The following is a 12,331-nucleotide window of genomic DNA, read 5'->3' as shown; positions in this document are numbered from 1 at the left end:
CGGTGTTGGGGCACACCGTGTCTTGTTGAATATCTGCTGGGCTGAGCTGTGCGGCTTGGAGAACGGCTGTAGTCACGGTAGGACTACCAATTTTGGCGATGTTGAGGGCTCCCATGGGGGCGAATGATAATTTTGATTTGGTTGGAAGGTAGCGGAGGCATGCGTCCAGCCTTGAGAACTTGTACTTTGACGGGTGGCCTGGTCTTGGAACGAGAACGAGTGCTTGAGGTTTGGGTAGAGTCAGTTTGGGGTGAAGAGTCGTCCCTCAGCTTCGCCGGTTGGCGAAGGCGAGTTGTTCGCCAGCCCGTCTCGGCGGCCACTTCGAGCTCCATGCTCGTTGCTGGGGCAGAGAAACTTGATCGGCGATACGGAGCTCGCTCGAGTGCGCGCCGCGCATCTGGTGCGCCCGGCGTGCACGCGCGGCGGCGGCGTGGGCGATTCACAAAAACGTTCGCAGCACAGGAAAATGTCCGTAGCACAGGGAAATGGAGTGTCCCACCTGAAAATGAGGCGTCTACGGAGTCCTGGTATCTTCACGGATTGACGGGTGTAAAAATTAGGCCACAATTCGCAAGAAAATGCTGCAAAATCATTTCACGAACACGGAGCCGGCGCGAGCACGTCTACACTCCTCGGCGATCGCGGCGCCTCTCCTCTCAAAACGAGGGAAGTTTTTTTACTGTCGATATAATCTTGCGCAAACTTAAAGCACAGAATTGTTTACAGACGCTCTTTACCAAATACGTACAGCGAAATCCACTACGCGCCGTCCCTGCGATGGAGTCTCCCGAACCGGCTTAGTTTTCTTGCGTGAAAGGTAGGCAAACGCTGTAAGTAAACTATGTGAAATACGTTTATATAGTAGGCTGTCTGTGCAACCAAATGGGGCATAACAGAATGAAGCCTCAATGCAGCGATCGCACCTGTTCGCAGCGACCGACTGCGCGTCTGCATGCATGTCCGCGCACAATGTTTTGCTTTCGCTGTGAGCGGGTGTTCGCACCGTGCCGTGAGCTCTATACCACAGCATATGAGCATTTGACAGTACACTAGCAACCATTGTTGCGCGTACGCTATCAGAACTGTTCAAAAATAATTTCGTTATAGAGAGTTCGACGCCTACGGCGACTGTGATGTGCCGTCGCGACGATTCACTTTATTTTTTTGTCTAGTAAATTCTTGGACATTTCAATATTATTTCTCAAGTTGCGTCGCACTGTATGTTTATCGGTCTTCTCAGCGTGCGATTTCCCTCTGCTTCTTTTTTGTAATGCAGTGTATCAATTCTTAACACAAACAGGACCATATATATATGCCATGCCTTTCTTTAGTGTGCGTCTTACCGCTCCCTTTCCGTTCCAGTGAGCTTAGCAGTATCTCGCATCAACAAGTTCACAGACCAAACCGTCCGGGCGCGGGCGAGCGTCGCAGTGCGAGTTTTCTGCTACTCGCCGAACATCGCGTGGTCCCGGCGCCGTGGCAGAAATCTTCCTCGCGTGTGTGCTTGCTGCATACCGGAGTTGTTGGCTGTCTGCCGGTTCTAAGTTTCACCAGCCAAGCTTCACGCAGCTCCTTGCCCTGCGGCTACGTGTGAATACGGCTGACTCCGGGCTCCATTGCTTAAGTCTGGCACTGCGGCAACAAGCAGTAGCCTACCATGCTGCACGCCATTAAAAACTCACTACCTATTATAGTCGTTTCAGATGTTGTCAAGTTGACACCCAAGGTGGTAAAGCCTCACTACTTAATCAGAACCGCGGCGCAGCTAGGTGCAACTTTAAACTTTCGTTTTCAGCTCGCTTCGGCGCTTCCGAAGCAGCCGACACGGCCGCTTTGTCCACGTCATCCCTCATACCACGTCACGCCGACGGTGGCGCCAGCTTTTCCAGTGGGGGAGCTCGCCGCGAACAGCAAGCCGGGAAGAAGCACTGAAGAACCGTGTCTAACCATGATTAACAGCGCTTTCGCTCGTATAACTAGGTTCAAGGTACGTTGAACCCCAGCCACATTTTTTTTTTCTTGGGGGCGGGGGGGGGATGGAGGCAATATGTACAGTTGTGCAATGCGACCGACCGACGTCTGTCTGTGCGTGCCCAGTTCTCTGAAGCTGATCGAATACCCTGCGTTTCTATTTACTGTTTCGCTACAGTCGGCAGACGAGGCACATGGAAGCCTTGCATGGAAGCCTTGCCAGCGACTGCGCGTCGACGCATTCACCAGTGGCAGCGCCCGCCTTGCGCACTTCGTGCTTCGTCTCCCTTAGCGGCTATTAACGTGTTTACCCATTTCAACGACAGGCTCTGTACAGAGCTGGCAGCGAATCTGGCTTCCGGCAGCGTCTGTATGCAACTCGTCGTGGGTGAGCGAGCGACGCCAATTCGTCGGCGACTGCGCGACAGACAAGGCTACGTCAATTAGGGGGTACGCGGGTCGTGTCAGGCGCTTTTATGCGCCTTTTTATGTCGCTGGCTGCTGTGCTGGCGCTTATTGACGGCCGAGCGAAATCCTCTCCCTATCTAGCATTGGACACAAGCCCCCACAAGCATCACGTGGCCACCCCCCCCCCCACTTCGTTTCTTTTTTGCTTTTCTATTTTTTTGCGGCATCTTACCTCTTTGCCGCGGAATACAAGCAGCAGCGCACTTGTATGTGCTGTCGCGCTTTGTGGCATCTGTCTCTCAATAGTCTTGAAGCGGTATGAGCCTTCGAATAGAAGATGAAGAAGCGCGGAAACCGGGGGGGGGGCACAGAGGGAGAGAAGAGAGAAGTGAGAAATAAATGTAGACGAGATGGACGCCAGTTCCACAGCAATGCTTTAAGTCTACTGTGTCCTTTAACTAGGAACGCTACAAGTCTATTCAAAGTGCACGGAGCAGACCCCCAACGTAGGTTCCTAACACATTACGCCTACTACTGACCACTCGTCCTTGTGTTTAGGGGCAAATAGCCGCAAACTCGCGCGCTCATGACGTCGATCTTAGATGGCAGGAGCTTAAATGAAGGCAGTTGAACCGGCGACCTCGTGCTCAGCAGCACAGCGCCGTAGCCACAGAGCCACCGTGCATGGTTTCAATGGAGGTGCCCTCTAACCCTTGACGAAAACGCGCTTGTACTTTTGTTGCGTCGTGGCGAGTAAGTCGGCCTATGCCACTGCCTTATTCTCGAATTTCGTTGTTTTGTACCAAAGTTATTTCCTAAACAGAGAGAGCCGCTTAAACTGATTCTAGAAATCTACGCTGACCCAAACTCGCTAAAAAAAATAAGAACAAAAGTGGCAAGGGAAGCATAGCGTCCATACGGATGAGGCATTTTAGCTCGCCACTAGAAAACAGATGCCGGAACACACGGACCCGTTTCTGCTGTTTCGTTGCGAGTGCGAGGAGTGCCAGCGTTGGGCATGCCTGTTCTGCCTTGCATTTCCTCATAGATTGGCCTATCAATATATATTACAGCAGACAAGAAATGCGTTAGGTCGTTCGAGACATCTCGTGTTCATGGTGCACTGCACAAGGTCGAGCATTTCTCGCACTCTTCAAACTAGGGCGTATTGACTCGTCCGCACACATTGTAGATCGAAAGAATGCCTGTGCACGGCTCAAACGCTGTGCTCAGCCAACAATAACGAGGCCGCGACTGCGGTATCGCCTACGCTAGTCGCCTTTTGTCGCATACAGAGCTCAACTTTTCGAAAACAGCGGAAGAGCCTTAATCTGTATACATTTGGCAGTCCCGAAATTTTGGCCGTTCTATTATTTGGCGGCATACTTTTCAGTCGGCGTGAACCACCGTGCCATTGTGCCAGCTCTGGTCTTGTAAAAATATCTTTCGTCGCATGGCCACCGTATTTTCTGTAATAACGTTTTCGCAGAATAACCATCCTTGACGCGTCATCTACTATCCACCCTAAGGCGTAGTGTAGTCGTCTTGTGTCGCTGTGGAGGAGCCTCGGAGCTATGGTTGATAACGAAGTCGATGAACTGTGTTGGCCCGCGCGTAATCACTGAGCCAAGTAAACAGCAATCCAGCCGCCTCAGCGGAAGCAGAAGATATTCTGACGCAGTTGAAATTCTCGTTTTGCATGTCCCCCGCGACTCAAATCTTGTAACGCCAGACCATCTTTTTTACTCGCCCGGCAGGCTTCGGCTGTTCTGGGGGGATATGTCACTTGCCCTCCTTATAACCAAGGACGACGACGCGCTAACCGTCATCCAGATGGAGTAGCAAAAGGACGATGACCGGCCTAACTATCTCTGGTTTGGCAGACGCCCAAGCGACAGACCTCAGCCGTCATACCCTTCGCATCTTGTTAAACGGCTTCGCGCGTTACAATGTCTGTAGATGCAACGCGAGAGCTGTCAGAGCGCCGTGCCCCATGGAAAAACGACTTTTTCATTGCTTTTTCTTTTTGAGCTAATGCAGCCTGCTTCCAAGTGAAGAATTCAGCGGACATTTATTCGTAATACCCGTACGTTGCTCTCAAAGTCCTAAGCTGAGTTGCGAAGTCACAGAAATATTTAACGGTTAAGGAAGTTCCGTGCTACGAGAACTATTGTGCACCCTGTGGGCAGAAGTTTGCGAAGCACGAAGTGCGCAAAGAAAGTATATATTGTCTCGACCAGTGCTATCACCAAGTGAGTTGAAGGTGCACCGTGTAATACGTATACACTCTTAAACAAAATGACACCCTTTGGTTCGTATCTTGCCACAAAACAATTATCGTCATCTGTTTTGTCCGCATTTCCTTTCTTTAACGCTGCGAGCCCAGTACTTCCAAGTCACGAATGCCATGCGCGTTGTGAGCAGGACAGGGCATTCTCGACAGGAAAGTTGCGAGCGCGGCGTTTTCAAAAAAGAAAGCGCAAGCAAGACAGATGACAATTATCGTTGTGGTGCATATACACACTCCGAAGGGTGTAGTTTTGCTTAAGAGTGTACGCTGTGCCGTCAACGCAGTGAGTCTGCGAGAAAATTAATGTCCCTCGTGACTTTAATGTGCAAATATTTTGCGTGAGTATACATATAAACTGTCAATTCCGATTGTACAGGGGCTTGCAAAGCACCGAAACTTGGCGTCTGTAGCCTGCTGTTCAGTCAGCATTCTCCGTACCAACTCGCTGCTCCCCGATTCACTCTATGGGCAGAAAATGTATTTATCTCGAACAAAATGCTAATACCTTCAGAAATTAATGATTACTCGAGATTATTATTATTATTATTATTATTATTTATGTATTATTCTGAAACGCTAAGTGTGGAGGAATGTTAAATATGTGGCGTTTTCATTTGCCCCTTGCCCGCGTTCGCGGCGTCTTCACAGCTACCTGCTGACCAATAAAGAGCGTTCTGCTAAGCATTCTCTCTTCTCATCTATATAGTGTGGTCATCTTTAAGTTTTACGGAATTTTTTTAATTGCTTTTGACATATAGGATATTTCTTGGATTGTTCAGAGCTGGTTTATTCAGAGAGGAGGAGATTACTAGCACGAGAGATCGAAGCATATTTTCAACTAATTAACGAGAAATCACCACTTAGTTACCTTACGGCTCATAATGCAATTTGCGAGTTGTATGTGGCGAGCTTCCAAGACGTATCCACTTCAAGTGAATTTCCAGGATGACACCGGCTTTGGCATATTTGCCACAGTGTGGCACGAAATACATGGGCTCTCCAGTTACTTTTTTATTTTGATACATAAGAGTGTATCGTTATAAAAGTAAGTGCAACAACCGTGCATTTTTACAGCGAGTTTATTTGGCGTATATCTCCCGAATGGTGTCATGCTGGAAATTAATTCCAAGTGGATTTGCCTTGCAAACTCACCGGCTAAATCGTAAATTGCCAAATGTGCCATAAAGTAAGGAATTAATTATTTGTTTTTAATTAGTTCAATATGTGCTTCGATTTCTCGTCCAATTACTGCCTGTCTCTCTGTATAATCCAGCCCAAGGACTAGAAATACGTTATTTACAACAGGCCATGTTTAAAAATTCCGTAAAACTTAAAAATTATCACCTTGTATTGTTTCCGGTATGTGCCCTCGTCTGCGCACTCGTGTGTCGCAATTATGTCGTGTAAACAGAGTATGTGCATGTCTGTCAGGGAGAAAGAAGGCTGAGGCGGCAACAATGAAGCGTTCGAAGTACACATTGAGTGAAGCCGTGAGAACTTGGGCGTTCACGCTTTCGCACTCTCTCGCTAGCAGTGTGCAGGCTTTCCTTTCTCGCGAAGTCATGTAATGCCTCTTTGTTCTTTTCCCCCGGAAACGGTCTTTGATATAGTGGACTGCGGGGGAAGGAAATGTGCCGCGGGAACAATGCAGATACTAACAGCGTGCGACTGCGGGTAATTGGCTCTCCGGCCTTGCCTGTTCAGATCTCGCCGTACGTACTTTCATGCAATCAAGGACGCGTGTGTGGCGCGGCGTCGCATAGAACGGCATGGTGATGTCGGGACTAAACATTGTAACAGATGCTGTCAAAGGGATTATGTAACCACGCCACCGCCAAGGCCGCAGCAGGACAGCTCTGCACCTTCCCACGCCACGCCCTAGTGCATACCAGGATGTCCCACGCTGAGAAAGGAAGAAACAATATATTTAAGTGGTGCCTCTAGGCCTCTTTGGGAAGTGCGTAAGAGAAGGGAAATCTAAAGCCCCTTAAACTTCGTAAAGTAGCGATATTCTCCTCCTCCGCCTTCACTCCTCGTTTCTCTTTCACGCTCCCTCCTCGACGGTGGCGCCGCCTACACTGCTCGAGCGTAGCAACGGCGCCAAATGCGCTCCTCGCCACTCTGTACACGCTTCTCGAGCAAAAATGGCGCTGATGCACGGCGCGAGGGCCCACGTGATGCTATTGGGCCAATAGGACGCGGCGTCGGCCTAGGCCACAGCGCGCAAGGAGGAAACGGCATTCTTCAAAGCGTGGCAGTACTTTACGAAGTTTAAGGGGCTTTAGGGAAACCAGGTTAAGCGTGGCTCACTATGGAAGTTTAACATGCGAAGCCGCATGGTGAAATAAGCCTCTGATGCTAGCCTTAGCCTGACCGGCTGGACCCAGTCGTCGAACAACGTCAGTCTTCGGCTATTACTTGTCCCGTAATGTACATGTCCCGGAATCCGTTCGCATTCTCGCTTGTGGTGATGCACATTTCGAGTTACCTGAATGCCTGCTTATGCATTCCATTTCATTTGCGGAAGTGATTGCAGGTGGTTGGAGTTGCCGTAGCAACTGTCGTATAAGGCGATGTTGCCTGTCATTGCGTATCTTACTCTGGGCTTGTTAAAAGGACTTTTGCCTTTTTGGCATAGCCCTTTTTGTAGGTGGTCGTCGGGATCAGTTATTACAGCCAGGAGGTCTTGTCTGTGGCGTGTCTACTGCATGGCCATGACGGGGAATGAAGCTGCCTTGAAAAATTCTGGGGCACATTGGCAGGTCGCTTTTTATCCTTTTAAAGACTAAACGCGCTCACTCACGCAGGCGCGTACAAGGGTCATTGTTTAAAGAAGGAAAAGTAAGACATGCTTTATAATTTTTTGATGGCTGTGGTCACGCAGTATCGATGTATCACAAATCTGGCTTACGCATATGATTGAGTATTGGTCTCCTGTTAAATGGGCACTAATGTACAACATAAAATTTAGTGTGTGTGTGTGTGTGTGTGTGTGTGTGTGAACTTTGCCTATATAATTTGAGTAATTCCAGCTGGTCATCATGATTTTTCGATTCTGCAGTTTGTTTTGAAGTTCTACCAACGGCGTGTTTTTTATTGTTCGCACTGTAGATTTCATTCTTATCACGGTTTCTTGCGCGCACTCTCTGCACTGGCCTGCGCAGGTGGGGCATCCTGTTCTCGCACCCGGCCGACTACACGCCGGTGTGCACCACGGAGCTGGCCAGGGCCGCCCAGCTGGCGCACGTCTTCGAGCAGAAGGGCGTCAAGATCATCGCCCTGTCCTGCGACAGCGTCGACAGCCATCACGGATGGATCAAGGTATACGCGCCACTGGTCGGATGAGCTTATAGACGGCTGTTGCTACCTGAGCACTGAAGGTTACAGTGCACGCAGAGCAGGAAGTGCCGAATTGATGGATTTGTGCGCACGGCCCCTCAATCCACAGAACGATAAATTTCCTCGCCGCTAGAGGGCTTGGTGCGCGTTTTGACACATCACAAAATGCAGTGTGCCTTTCGGTCCCTGGTTGCAATCGATCCGTAGTGCGAGGAAGTCCGCTTGTTTTTCGTGTTATTCGCCTTTCGTAATCGTGAGCGTGCTGCTGTACACGGCACCAAGTTATTTACCGTAAGCGTATTTGAATTTCTGTTTGAAGACGATGCCCAGCTGGAATTATTGCCGTATACCCATCAAGTCCTTTTCGGTCAGCCATGCTGACTATGAGATGGCGTTACGGGATTAAGGAAACTTTGTACATCTACTCTTTAAGAAGTATATGAAAGCTATTGGCTGCGCCGAGATGTGTGTTCTGAAGGGCAACAGAAAAAGGCCACTGGACGCTCTTAAATCTGCTGGCGTGGCCATGTTGGCTTAATTTTTGAACAGGTGACAGTGCCACCGTCTTTCTGACGATTCCAGTATATCATTTTAGATGGCCTTTCACTTAAACTAAACAGTGGCACGTTGTAGCCAGCCTATGTGATGTCTATAGAGTTCTTCAGTCATCTCTCCGTGCCCCTCACTTGCCTGGGCCAGAATCGCTCCCTCACAAAGGCTGTAAACTTGCGAACGTGTACGTCATCTGAACCTAACCCGCTGTGACGCACTGGTCGCTCATAGAGCGCAATGCTAGTAGTGCTCGAATAGTCGTGCTGCGATAAAATAAGCAAAGGTGCGTTTGGGATGAAACCAATCCACTTGACACGCGTTGTTGACTGATACTGCTTACTGTCCTAATGTAGCAGCTGGAAGCTATACGAGCCATCATGTAGCTTCATTAGGGCTTCGGAATAATTCCAATCATCCCGGGGTTTCTTCAGTTTGCTCCTGATCCAGAGTTACGGTGCTGTTGCATACCTTTTTGGCTGCAGCGGTCCGGAATCGAACCCGCTACCTCGTACTTATCAGCGCAATGCCACAGCCGCTGAGCCACCGTGACGCATGAGCTGTGGAGTTAGTATTGGAATGATTCTGTGCGCAACCACATTAAGGCACTAGAATATACATCCTTCCTTTGGTGCTATTTTTTTCTAAAATTGTGTGTAAAAGCGTTATTAGAACCGCGCTTATCTTTCGTAATCAGACCTATTAACTTGCCACTCTGCAAATTCAACTTCCATTTCTGCTGTCATGAAACACTATCGGTATACCGACCGATATTTACACAATCTTTCCATTGCTAGCTCGTGTAAATCATTCGTCTTTGTGTACAGAGTACATCGCATGACTGTGTCCAAATACTTTCATTATGTGTAAACGAAGCTCTGGCTCACTGCACGTCACGAGCAGCTATTTATTTGTTTTATTAGATGCCCTTGGCGCTCCTATTAAGAACTTTTTGCGAACTGTAGCCTCGTTGGCTGCGGCATCTTAGACCCAGCTATTGCTACAGAAGAATAGAATAGCAGTCCAGCGAAAAAAGAAAAAGAGGGGGAATTGAGGAATCATTGTTCAACGTGATAAATTTGCCTCGATATCCAGTATCGTTAAGGCTTGAGTGGTCACGATTGCACTGCATTTTACAATTCTGGGATCCTCGCCGCTTCTCCCTATAATTTAGCAGAAACAGGAATACAGTGCTGTTCTTTCTACCTCCGGTTCATTTCTGTGAAAATCTAAGTGCGCCCCGTGGTCCTCGCTTTCTACTCAGTCGTGTTGGAAGTGGACCACTCTGCACGTCTGCCGGCGACGGCGGCGTCAGCGGCGGCCGCCTCCAGGACGCGGACCGGTCAGCAGAGCGACAGCGAGGACACTGATGTTTACTCTCTCAGCAGTGAGGACCCTTTCGATGACGACTTACGGCTTGTGTAGAGCCGTAGAGCGAAGAGAAGAAACACCGGGATGTCTTCATGGTCAAGCACGCAAGCAGTAAGACACGCAGAGGCTGGACGCCAATATCATCACATCTGTGCCCGTGCGTCCCACCGTCAACGTGGAGCTACTTAACAGGCTATGTGTGTTGATGTCACTGGAAGCCCTGGTGCCAAACAAAATATTGGACATTCGAGTGAACACCCGAAAAAATCTGCTGGCGGTTGGTGTCCAGCATGCGGCTGCTATGACCACTCTACGCAGCGTAACGGACCTCGATGGCATTCAGGTGCGCTGTTGCATCCCCTGGGATTTGGCGTAGTAACCGGCGTTATCTACGACGTAGACGTCGCCATCCTTAATAACGACCTGTTGATTCTTATGAAGCCAGTAAATGATGAGGTCATTGTTGATGTTAAGCGGCTAGGCAGTTCACGCTGCGTGAGGATTGCATTCAAGGGTAAATATATACCCTGGCATGTTGAAGTGGGACACTTCAGACATGCAGTGCGGCCTTTCATTGCGAAACCTCTTCAGTGCCGCAAATGCATTAAAATGGGATGCGTGAGCAATGTCTGCGAAAATCATGCAACATGCCCCCGCTTCGCCGAGCCCCACGCTGCAGATAAATCTGGCGTGATTGTAATGAAGTTTTCAACCGTCGGCTGGTCACATGAAGCTTCGTCGAAGAATTGCCCACATATTAAGAACGAAATGGCTATCTTGAAAGTGATGGTGAGAGATCATTCAGCTCATCGCGAAGACGCTGATAAGATCAGGAAGCGACGTTCCCGTCGCCGACGCTCCTCGAGGAAGGCTGTTGCGTCTGCGACGCGCATGCCACTTCCTACAACACCACCTCCTCCTCTGCCGCCCACGCCAGGCACTGTGGAAAGGACCTCGAAGAACAAGGCCTCTGAAAACACCACGTGTGCCGAATCTTGGCAGGCCCTACCACAACGACAGCTAGCATTCACCAACAGAATCGCAGCAAATTTTCGCTGGACAACCAGCGACGTCTACTGTCGGTGATTTGGGCGACCAAGACAGGCAGGTGGCTGTAATGCTGCAGTTGCTAATTAATACAATGCGCATCATACTGAACACCCTGCCAACACGAGCAGCTCGAAGTGCTCTGCACATACTGGATGCACTAAATCCTATGCTTGCTAGCATTTTAAACATGACTCAACCAATAGTCCCCATCCGCACCTAAGTTAAAATTACGTCGATCTTTCAATGTAATGCCAGAGGTCTAAGAAACCGTATAGCAGACTTTCGCCTATTCATTTTTACAAATCGCTTCCCCATACTGGTCATTTGCGAACCAAATGCATCAACTCCACTCACACTGTCGGGTTACAAATCTTTCGTCTCGTCCACATGAGGAGCGAGCACGAAAGTAATCATCTACATCCGCACGGACTTTACCTATGTCGCTAACGCGATAGAGCCTCCTGACGACAAGCAATATGTCTGCCTGCATGTGAAAATGGAGGCTGTGTCATTTACACTAATTGGAGCCTACATGTCCCCAGCGGGTCAGTTTGACGACAAACGACTTAAGAAAATATTACTTACTACCAATGGCCCCTGGGTTTTCACAGGTAACATTAACGCGCATCACCAGATATCGGGAAGCACTAAAACTAACTCCAGAGGCAGGAGTCTTGCCTCCTTTGCTGCCGACCATGATGTGTGCTGTGTGAATGACGGCAGCCCTACGTTTCTGCGAGGCATGACCTAAAGTAGCTGCTTGGACTTATCTTTGGTATCACGGAGCATCGCCTCGAGCGTCCTATGGTTTACGAACTTAGAAACATAAGGAAGCGACTATATTCCAACTTACATAAAGATAAGAGGAGTTGAGCAACGCTCCTGGACTGTCTTGCGTATAGTCGATTGGTCAAGGTTTAAGAAGCATATGGATGAAGCATGTCGGGAAGGCCTTTCACGCACTATCGAAGATGCAATCGCTGAAGCATTGAAAACACTCATCTGCTCGCTTACAAGGTTATCAAGGCGAACAGACTTGGACATAGAACTGGAGAGGTTGCGTGCGACATGCCGAATGGCGGAGAGAAGGTATCGGCATGCGAAGTCCGTCTTAGATCTGAGGGATTCACGACGCATACAAAAGAAAGTCCAGCGTCGTATGGATAAACTGGAAAACAAGCGACGGAAAGCTTTCTGTCAGTCGCTTGATCCCCTAAAATTGCCCTCGCACATATAAAGAACGGTTAGGTGTCTTCGCTCATCTACGCATCAAAGAAAGCCCTTTGCTGCTCTGGCCTTCGACCAACTCCGCTCGGAACTTGAAATGGCTGAAGAGTTCTGTGCATGGGTTGC

The 12,331-nt window shown here is 49.2% G+C and overlaps 1 protein-coding gene across 1 annotated transcript in view; it reads left to right on the top strand.

Moving 5' to 3' along the window:
- The window catches only part of LOC135915885 (peroxiredoxin-6-like), an 89,192-nt gene that overhangs the window by 28,961 nt on the left and 47,900 nt on the right, over window positions 1-12,331 (top strand). Inside the window, exon 2 of the mRNA XM_065449079.1 lies at window positions 7,834-7,990. Coding sequence (XP_065305151.1) covers window positions 7,834-7,990 — 157 coding nt within the window. The remainder of the gene's footprint in view (window positions 1-7,833; window positions 7,991-12,331) is intronic.

This window comes from Dermacentor albipictus, unplaced genomic scaffold, assembly GCF_038994185.2.
Source record: "Dermacentor albipictus isolate Rhodes 1998 colony unplaced genomic scaffold, USDA_Dalb.pri_finalv2 scaffold_13, whole genome shotgun sequence".
NCBI lineage: Eukaryota > Metazoa > Arthropoda > Arachnida > Ixodida > Ixodidae > Dermacentor > Dermacentor albipictus.
The sequence above is the reverse complement of the archived record's forward strand: the minus strand, read 5'-3'. Positions and strand labels throughout refer to the sequence as shown.